Consider the following 10,427-nt stretch of genomic DNA (forward strand, 5'->3'; position numbering starts at 1 on the left):
TCCAGGCAAGAATACTGGAGTGGGTTGCCGTTCCATTTTCTAGGGGATCTTCCCGATCCAGGGATCAGACCCAGGGATCAAACCCAGGTCTCCTGCATTGCAAACAGATTCTTTACCATCTCAACCAGGGAAGGCCCCGATTTTCCAAGGCAGGTTGTAAAAGCAATGCTCCCGACAGACAGAGTGTAGGTCTGGTCCAGCTTCAGATGGTATCTGTCCTGGGATGCCAGGTAGGGTGTCAAGGCCTGTTATAAGAAGATTTCTCAGACATGACTCCCTCAAAGGGGGATCCAGGCCCCCTCCTCCCAAAGAGTTCTTGGCCATCTTACCATCCTGGGCGCTGACACAGTCTTATTCCCTAGACCCATAGATCCTGACTCTGGCCGAAGTTCACAGGGGCTCAAATGTCAGTCCCAACTGCTGGTCCCCGTGTGGCTTCCTGTATCACCTGGCTTTCCTGGTGCTGTTCTACTCCATATCTGACCAGAAGTCGGCCCCTGCTTAAAGGAGCAAAACTGATGTGCCCCGTGTGTTCTGGTGGCAAACTTCACTGTGTCCTGCCTGACCATCCAGAAGTAGGGCCAGGTGGGAGATCACACTGGACGTAGCAGTGACTTCAGACCGCCTGCCTCACCACCTGCCAAGACAAGGTTATGGGATGGCCATCTTTGACCCTGGAGGCTCAGAAGAGGGGGACATGGGGAGCAGAAGAGTCTGCCCAATTAAAAAAAATTTTTTTTTAAAAAGGACTTCCTTGGTGATCCAGTGGTTAGGGCTTCACGCTTCCACTGCAGGGGGCACAGGTTTGATCCCTGGTCAGGGAACTAAGATCCTGCGTGCAATGCAGTGCAGCCAAAAAGAAGAAAAAAATTTTTTTTAATTTTCAAAAATGTTAATTTTTTTAATGTTTAAAAATTTTTAATTTTTTTTTAATTTTTAAAAAGTTGAAAATTTTATTTAATTTTCAAAAAGAAGATTCTGCCCAGTTTCCTCATGGAAATCAGGACTGAATCTCAGTTCCTTGCTAAGAACACCTTCCCTGTTTCCATGTCTGGGTCCATACGAGTATGATTTATTATTTCTCATAATGATTTTACTGAATGTAATGCACATTCCATACAACACAGCATTTTAAAGTGTACAGTTCAGTGTATATTCAGCAGGCTGTACAGCCAGCCAGGATGTTGTTACAGCCCTATGGAGACACCGAGCTCCTGTTTGTGGGCGTGCTCCATGTCTTCTCCCTCCTCCCCAAACCCCAGACAACACTCATCTTTCTGTCTGTATGAAAGTTCATACTGTGGACATTTCATATAAATGGGGTCATACAATATGTAGCCTTTTGTGTCTGTCCAATGCAGGATACCAAATGTGAAGTGCTCACTTCCCGTTAATACCTCAAGGTTCATCCATGCTGTAGCCTGTCCCCAACACCTCAGTACTTTTTATGGCTGAATACTATTTCACTGCACGTACAACCTTCCGTTTACCCATTCGTCTGTGTCATTGATGGCCATTATAGGTTGTTTCCACCTTTTTAGATGATATCCATAATGCTGTGATGAAGATTCAGGTAGAGGTTTTTCTGTGCACACATGTTTCCGTTTACCTTGGTTATAGTCTTAGGTGTTGGGGTTGCTGGGTCACATGGTAATTCTGTGTTTAACCTTTTGAGGAGCTGCCAGACTGTTCTCCAAAGCAGCTGCACCATCAAATGTTCCCACCAGCAGCACATGAGGGTTCCAGTTTTTCCATGTCCTCATCAACTTGTTACTAGTTGCCTTTTGGATGATAGCCTTCCTCACGGGTGTGAAGGGATGTCCTGTGGTTTTGATTTGCATGTCTCTGTTGGCCAAGTATTATTTTTATAAGCATTTTTATTGAAGTAGAGCATACATCCTACGTACGGCCCTTTAAGTGGCTCGCTGTAGCCATGGATTCTTTACAGGAAATGATCTGGACATTTAGAGAGACTGTGCCGAGCGTCTGTGCCCCAGCGCTGTTGGGTTGGAGGCAGTGGGGACCTTGGAGACAGAGGGAAGCTGCTGGGATGATTCTGGTCATTGTGATCCTGGCTCACTTCTACTCCTGGTCTTGGCTGCTGTTTAGCTAGGGGATGCAGCTGTAGACAGATGTGTGAGTTTACCTAGGTGATGCAACCACAGACAGACAGACGTGTGACTCGTGGAGGGTGAGAAGCAGGTCTGTGAGGGAGAGATGAATGCCAGGAGTTGCGCTCCAGGTCCCATGATTCCTACTCAGTCTCCTTCCAGCTGGTCCACAAACATGTTAATTCCACTGTCTGGTCCATTCAGGCCCGCCTGATAGGAAGGTGCCAGTGCGTAAAGTTATCCAGATGGGATGAGGTGCTGGCTGGGGCTGAAGGGAAACTTGGGTTCTTGGTCCAGGTTCTTTCTAACCCTGGAGCCTCGGCAGTGGGAGATGCCCTGTTCCCGGTGTGGGCCAGGGCGGTGGGGGGGTGTGTGTGTGGGGGAGGGCCTCACCTCTCCCCTTGTCTGTCTGCCCCTCTGTCCGCAGGGAGCCGGGAGACAGCCTTCACCTACGCCGTGAGCGCGGCTGGGGTGGTGAATGCCATCAGCCGTGCCTGCCGTGAGGGCGAGCTGTCCACCTGCGGCTGCAGCCGGGCCGCACGGCCCAAGGACCTGCCCCGGGACTGGCTGTGGGGCGGCTGCGGCGACAACGTGGACTACGGCTACCGCTTCGCCAAGGAGTTCGTGGACGCCCGCGAAAGGGAGAAGAACTTCGCCAAGGGCTCAGAGGAACAGGGCCGCGTGCTCATGAACCTGCAGAACAATGAGGCAGGCCGGAGGGTAAGCGATCCCCGCCACACGCATACCTGGAGGGTGGGCTCTGCCCCCTGTGCACCTGGGCGGCTTGCTGGCCACCGGAACATATGCAGTGACCATGTAATCCCCCTCCCCACAAGCACCCAAACTGTAGACCCCCCAAGCCCATACACACCCAGACGGAGGACCCTACCCACCCCACACACACCTACACCATCGGCTGTACCTGGGCTGTGCTGCCCGCTGCCGGCTGGTCCAGGAAGAGATGAGTCTGACCACTGAGATTCTTGCCTGTGCGTGTGCTTTAACCTGAGTGGAAGTGCAGAAGGTGGCCACCCTTTGAAGGCCCAGGCTCATCAATCTCATATAAGACTCAAGGGCTTCTGAGCCTCAATTTCAGTGGCAAGTAACACGTAGGTTTCGGGAAGCTGGCTTTATCGTATGTGCAGAGCGCCCCAGGTCGCTAGGCTTCCTGAACGGCTGCTGGAGAGCTCTGTGCCCATCCGCTGTACCTGCTCAGGGAGCCCCCAGCCTCCGGGCACACGGCTTGCTCCTCTTTCCCGGGCAGGGTCTGCTCTGTCGGGGCTAGAGGGCTTGCTCAGCTGGAAGCTGTGTCTTTTGCTGGTCAGGTGTCCACTGTGCATCCAGGTCCCCCTGGAGAGAGGTGTGAGGCCCGAGTGCTGGGTGGCAGGAGACCCTTCTGCTCCCTGACCTCTCAGGAAAGCACACAGACCTTGCTCCAGGAGAGCTGTCCACACCCAGGTCCATGTCAAACCCAGGTTCGGGGCCTGGCAAGGTTCTTCACGAGACCAAAGATGAGCCAGTGGAAAAAAAACCAGGAACAGCAGTTTCTGGAGGAGAAATAAATTCAGAAATTTAATGTTGGTTCATTGGTGATTCAATAATAGGATATGGATATACTTCTTAAAAAGTGTTTCTATGTTAAATTAAAAAAAAATTAACTCATGTTTCATAGGAGCACATGTCAAACAGAGGGACTGGAACCACCTCTCATGTGACTTGGGGTCCCTGGTCTTGGTAGGATGCAGGACCCGCGTGTACACTTAGCACCATCACTATCTGACATCGGGATTAGACTTGGTCATTGCCCAGCATCATCTCTGCAGAGTCCGTGTTCAGAGTGCTGTCTAGCCAGGCGTGGGTGCCCATCTGTGGTGAGTCAGGAGTCCAGGCCGCAGCTCTGGCCTGTGAACCTGGGCTCAGAGACCAGTGCTGTTCGGCTCCGCCAGCCGTTTGTGAAGCTTCTTCCATCTGCTCCACCTCCTCTCTGTTTGCCAGTCTTTGGGCATCTAACCTGGTTGATAAAAAGAAACAAACAAAAAAAAAGGTTAAGGTTTCACCTTGTCTCCTAAATGCCCAAATTCTACCCATTTTTCAGGATCCCAGTAAATACCACCTGCAGGTGTTGTGCTAGTTGCTCAGTTGTGTCTGACTTTGCGACCCCGTGGGCCCACCAGGCTCCTCTGTCCATGGGATTCTCCAGGCAAGAACACTGGAGTGGGTTGCTAATCCCTTCTCTAGGGGATCTGCCCAACCCAGGGATCGAACCCTGGTCTCCTGCATTGCAAATAGATTCTTTTCTGTCTGAGACACCAAAGAAGCCCAGTTGCCTTCCACTGTCTTCGCATCCCCTGTGCTCCGTGGTATCTGTGTCTGGAAGGCAGTGGAGCCTTTCAGACGTGCTTCCCGTTCCTCGCCATCTCAGCTGCAGCTCCCAAGGACCAGGGGGCCCTGGGCCCTCTGCTCTTCTCTTTAGCGAGTGGGCGCACGTGACAGAGGAAACTCCCCTGGGCCTCCTAGCAAAAGGTCACAGGGAGGAAGGTTTTCCTTCTCTGACTCTGTTGCAGAGGCAGAGGGGACCAGGCATCTACCCTCATCCGGTCTTGTCTGTCGAATCTTGACCCCACTTCTGCTGGCTGCTCATTTCATCACCCTTAATTGTTTGTTTGCTTTTTCCAGCCCTTATCTCTGCTGCGCCTTCCATCTGCCCTTCCCACACCCTCCCCGGCTTCCTCTGTCTGCTCTCCGTCTTTGGGCCCCCATCCTGTAGGCTCCATACCTTTTCACAACACTTTATCTCTCACTGGCCTCCATCTGCTCCAGGTGGGGAACTTCTGTCTCTCTCGAGTTCTCATCCCACCTCCAAGGAGCAGGCCTCCTCCATCCATCACCTCCCACGTCCTCACACCTACACAGAACCTTCCTCAGGAAGGACTGAGTACTGGCAGGGATGGGGAAGTCCCTGGACTGCTATTTTACAACTGGATTTTTTTTTTTTTTTTAAAGTAGGCTATCTAGGATCCGAGATCTTGGTGCAATGTAAACCTCAGGGACACTGTGAGAAATTTCTCTTGCCTTTGAGAACCTCCAAACCCCATTTTACATACTGAAGGCCAGAGCAGTGGGTTGATACCGCCTTGTCCCTGCAGGGCCTCTGAGCATTTTCTAGATGAAAACTGCCCCATCCTGTGACATCCTGCCAGTAACTGAGCTCAGCCACACTGTTACATGTGGAAGAGGGGGGCTCTGCTGGGGGCAAGATAGAGCACTAAGAAAAACTTAAAAACATGCTATTGCTTTTTCAGTTACCAGGAAGGCCAAAATCCCCTCCCCCTTCTCTTGCAAGAGGCGTGTCTATATATGAGCAACAGTGAAATATGTAAAATACAGGCATTACTGTCTCTGTGATGTCTTTCTTCCTAGAGGAAGGAGAATGAACGTGTTAATAGCGGGGCTCAGTGGCGCCCTCCCTTCTAGATTTGTTTTACTGAAATTCCTGTCCCTCCCCTGGAGCCTTCCTGACTCTCTTTCCCCAAATCCCCCTGAGTGTTTGCTCCCCGCGGAGATAGATGCTATCCTGCCTTCTCCCCCACTCACTTAGGGCAGGTACACAGCTTTAGGCCCTTAATGTTTCCTCCTAGTCCTAACAGCGCCGGGTGCTGGAAGTCCCTCTCCAAACCGAGGACCATTTCCAGGGAATGATTGGAGCCAGAGGGTGACTGCAGGCGCTGTCTTTGAAGTGTCTGTAGGAATGGGGGGTCACTTCTGCCTTCAAGCCACCAGCCAAGTGCTTGGGGAGGGGCCTGCCCGCCTTCTCCATCCTAAACCCTTTTTAAGCTCCAAGGTTGGGGTGTACTCCCTCCTGGGTGGTCCTCAGTGTCTCCACCCTAAGACAGTGGGGGTAGTCCTGCACCAGAAAAACATCGGGAGGAGTCCAGGCAGTCGTAATATGAGCTGATGGTGCGGAAGCTCTTGCTTGCACCTGCAGTGGTTCCTGCCGAATAAAGACACAATCTGGGGACCCTTGAAAAGAAAGCTGAGAGGAGCCCTTGACAAATGAGTCCTGCCTGCATCGGTGACAATAGCCATGGCAGAAGAAAATGTTGGGCGGCGGACCTGCATCTTTATCCCACCATCTGCACTTCTGGGACGGCTGCCAGGGCCGCTGGACACAATGCGTCCGTATGCTTTCGCTGAAAAGCACTTTGTGAGCAGCTTTCTGGTCCGCTCCTGCTTTTCCCTTTGGGTCTGGGGTAGCCCACGTTCAGTCTCCTCCCGCTGCTGTGGTTCAGTGACTTCTGGGTGGGTTTGTTTTCCCAGCATCGCCCTCCCCCGATCCATTGTCCCGTGGCAGAGGGCCCACCCCACTTCTCCCCATCGCAGCCACTCCCAGGGGGTGTCTTGTCACAAGTGTGCTGTGGTTTATGGGGAGGTGCCCGACGGCTCTGCAGAGCTAATGACCCACTTAACCCAGAAAAGGGGAGCGTTTAATTCCTGGGGGACTTGGCAGGATTGCTGGCCAGACAGGGTCTCTGTTGTAGGCTCCTGGTACAGCTGATTCTTTTTTTTCTGTCTTGGACTCTGTATTAGGTAGAAGCTGGATTCATTTTGTTGGTTTTTATTTGTTTGAGACATTGATCAGGATAGAAATATCTTTTTTTCTTCCCCTGCTGGTAACTATGACACATTTTAAGTATTAAGAGTTGGATAACACAGAAAGGAACTTCCCTGGTGGCCCTGCCAGCCAATGTAGGAGATGCAGAAGACGCGAGTTTGATCCCTGGGTTGGGGTGATCCCTTGGAGGAGGAAATGGCTGCCCACTCCAGTATTCTTGCCTGGGAAACCCCATGGACAGAGGAGCCTGGCAGGCTGCAGGCTATGGGGTTGGACATGACTGAGCGACCAAACAGCAGCAAAGTCAAAAGGGCAAGTGCCGTTCTGGAAGTAGATCAGACGTGGGCATCACCTCCCCGCAGTTTTCTATGTGCTACTGCTAAGGAGAGACCTTTGGACGCGGCTGGAGAACCTGCGCCTCTGCACAGGCCCACCCCACCAGCCCCCGCCTGCACTCGCCCTGTGGCAACCCCAGCCGGCCTCTGGGCATCTCTTGTTGGGACGTTCTTCTCATCCTCTTCTCTCTCCCCTCCGCAGGCTGTGTACAAGACGGCAGACGTGGCCTGCAAATGCCATGGTGTCTCTGGGTCCTGCAGTCTCAAGACCTGCTGGCTGCAGCTGGCCGAGTTCCGCAAGGTGGGGGACCAGCTAAAGGAGAAGTACGACAGCGCGGCCGCCATGCGCATCACCCGCCGCGGAAAGCTGGAGCTAGTCAACAGCCGCTTCAAGCCGCCCACCCCTGAGGACCTGGTGTACGTGGACCCCAGCCCGGACTACTGCCTGCGCGATGAGAGCACGGGCTCGCTGGGCACGCGGGGCCGCCTGTGCAACAAGACGTCCGAGGGCTTGGACGGCTGTGCGCTCATGTGCTGCGGCCGCGGCTACGACCAGTTCAAGAGCGTGCGGACCGAGCGCTGCCACTGCAAGTTCCACTGGTGCTGCTTCGTCCGCTGCAAGAAGTGCACGCAGGTCGTGGACCAGTTCGTCTGCAAGTAGCCGGGGCCACCGCCCGCTCCTCCGAGCCGGGCCCGGAAGTCTATGGGATATAAATCTATATAAATATATTTTATATTTGTATAAAGGAAAGGCTGGATGGTAAATAATTAAAAGAAGACAACAGAAAGGAGAAACTTATTTAAGAGATGCTGGAGATCTTTGAGGATTGGGGGTCTCTGCTCCCAGTGGGTGGGACACGGGCTTTGTCTCCTGCCCTGGCGGGGCCTCTCTAGAGGTGGGGGCTTGGGAATGTCCATGGTCTACCCAACGAGGCCTTGAGGACAGAGAGGGTGCTTGGAGGGAGAAGTGGATGGCATCTGGAGTCCTTGTTGGGTGGGTGACGGCCCTGCGACCCTGGCTGCTAAGCCAGGCAGCCCCTTGGATGGTGACGGGAACTCAGCCTCACCCCTGGCACCTTCTGGGTCTCCAGCAGAACACCGACCAGTTCCGTGAGAGGCCCAGTGCCTTCTCACATATTCGTCTGTATGTGCTTGCAGAATCCACAGTTACAGGAAAGAGGACAGGCCCCTTGTCACCTCTGATGGCCGGACCAGCTCCTCCCCCGACTCTGGGGCCCATATTTCCAGTGAGAGATTTTCTTACTCCAGGGTTCACGGGCTCCCCCCTCGGCTCCCACAGCACCTGTGCCCGAGCTGCAGAAAGCCAGGTGGTGCCCAGTCAGGTGGTCGCACCGGGCTCCCAAACCACTGGGAGCAGATGCTCTGATACTTCCATTGGCCCTCCTTGGCCGGGGCAGGCCGGGGCCAGCTCCTGGCATGGGCTCGGCTCTGCCCCGGATGTAGTTCCCTCAGACATTAAATACCCTCCACTGAAGCTTCTATTTCTTTCCTTATTTGGATACGTTTCCTCGAAAACCTGCTGCACGGGGCACACACACATGAGGGTGAGGGGACAGGGATCATTCAGAGCCCTGGTCTGGGTGAGAGGGACAGGGGATGTCGTGAGAATTAATAAGGTGATACATGTATGCCCACCCCCCACAAAGGCAACTCAGGGATCAACCATGGCTGTTAACTCTGCTGTTCTGAACGGAACTCAGAGATTGGAGGTGAAACCTCACATTTGGCCCCTCTTCCCCGTTTTACCTCCCATCCATCCCCCTGGGCTCTTGGATTGGCACGGGTGATGGGGATGCTCTCTGCTGGCTTCTCTGTGTCACCATGTCCAGTCCAGGGGCCAGAACTCCAGCTTTGGAGTATCTGCTTGTTTTTCAGTCACTCAGATGTGTCCAACTCTCTGCGACCCACATGAACTGCAGCACGCCAGGCTTCCCTGTCCTTCACTGTCTCCAGGAGTTTGATCAAACTCATGTCCATTGAGTCAGTGATGCCATCCTCTGTTGCCCCCTTCTCCTGCCTTCAGTCTTTCTCAGCATCAGAATCTTTTCCAGTGAGTCAGCTCTTTGCCTCAGGTGGCCAAAGTATTGGAGCTTCAGCTTCAATGTTAGTCCTTCCAGTGAATATTCAGGGTTGATTTCCTTTAGGATTGATTGGTTTGATCTTCTTGCAGTCCAAGAGACTCTCAAGAGTCTTCTCCAACACAACAGTTCAAAAGCATCATTTTTTTGGGCGCTCAGCCTTCTTTATGGCCCAACTCTCACATCTATACATGACTACTAGAAAAACCATAGCATTGACTATACACATCTTTGTTGGCAATGTCTCTGTTTTTTTAATACTCTGTCTAAGTTTGTCATGGAGAAGGCAATGGCACCCCACTCCAGTACTCTTGCCTGGAATATCCCATGGGCAGAGGAGCCTGGTAGGCTGCAGTCCATGGGGTCAATAAGAGTCGGATATGACTGAGTGACTTCACTTTCACTTTTCACTTTCATGCATTGGAGAAGGAAATGGCAACCCACTCCAGCGTTCTTGCCTGGAGAATCCCAGGGACAGGGGAGCCTGGTGGGCTGCTGTCTAAGGGGTCGCACAGAGTCAGACACGACTGAAGTGACTTAGCAGCTTAGCAGGTTTGTCATAGCTTTTCTTCCAAGGAGCAAGTATCTGGGGCCAGGGAGAATAAGGCAGAGCTCAGGGACTCTAGAAAGGGAGGCAGTTGCTGGGAGAGATGTTGAGCCAGTAGCCACTCAAGACACCAGTTTCATGTTAGAAAAGTTTGTTTCTAGGGAAGGGATGGGGTTGCAGAGTTAACTTGGTTATAAAGAGCAAATGACACTGCAGGTTCTGCCTAAGGGCATCTGTGGTCCCGTCTCCTGCTGTGTCTTCAGTACCTAGAGAAGAACCTCCTTTCTAGACACCAAGGGACGTCCAGCTGTGCCCGTAACAGCTCCTCACACGGTCACTCAGATTCCTTTGGTAGACATTTTTAAGAGGAATGGTCCATGAGAGAAGATGTTTAAACCAACTGGCCTACAAAAGATTAAAACCATGTCCTTGGCTTCAGATTGTGTGGTTTGTTCTCAAAGCTGCAAGGGACAGAGACTGATCTGAGCCAGCTTAAAGGAGGAGGGTAACATCGGGGTTCAGAGGGATCCTGTGTGCTCCAGGCCCTCGGGACCTACCGCCCGGCTCCTCGTGGTGGGAACCACAGGGTCCGAACTGACAGCCACTGTAAGTCACTCTGACTCCCTCACTGGTCCTTGAGCCAAGTTCCCGGGAGGACCCCTGGCCGGTGCCCCCCACTTCCCCAGGACCTCAGCAAGGGGTTCAGAGTTCATGGAGGTGAGA

At 52.9% G+C, this 10,427-nt stretch overlaps 1 protein-coding gene across 1 annotated transcript in view; it reads left to right on the plus strand.

The window, feature by feature from the left end:
• Nucleotides 1-10,142, plus strand: part of WNT5B (Wnt family member 5B) — an 82,106-nt gene extending 71,964 nt beyond the window's left edge. Inside the window, exons 4-5 of the mRNA XM_061418366.1 lie at nucleotides 2,539-2,831; nucleotides 7,261-10,142. Of these exons, the coding sequence (XP_061274350.1) occupies nucleotides 2,539-2,831; nucleotides 7,261-7,719 (752 nt within the window). The 3' untranslated portion in view covers nucleotides 7,720-10,142. The remainder of the gene's footprint in view (nucleotides 1-2,538; nucleotides 2,832-7,260) is intronic.
• Nucleotides 10,143-10,427: the final 285 nt, after the last annotated feature.

The sequence above is a fragment of the Bos javanicus genome, chromosome 5 (assembly GCF_032452875.1).
Source record: "Bos javanicus breed banteng chromosome 5, ARS-OSU_banteng_1.0, whole genome shotgun sequence".
Taxonomy (NCBI): domain Eukaryota; kingdom Metazoa; phylum Chordata; class Mammalia; order Artiodactyla; family Bovidae; genus Bos; species Bos javanicus.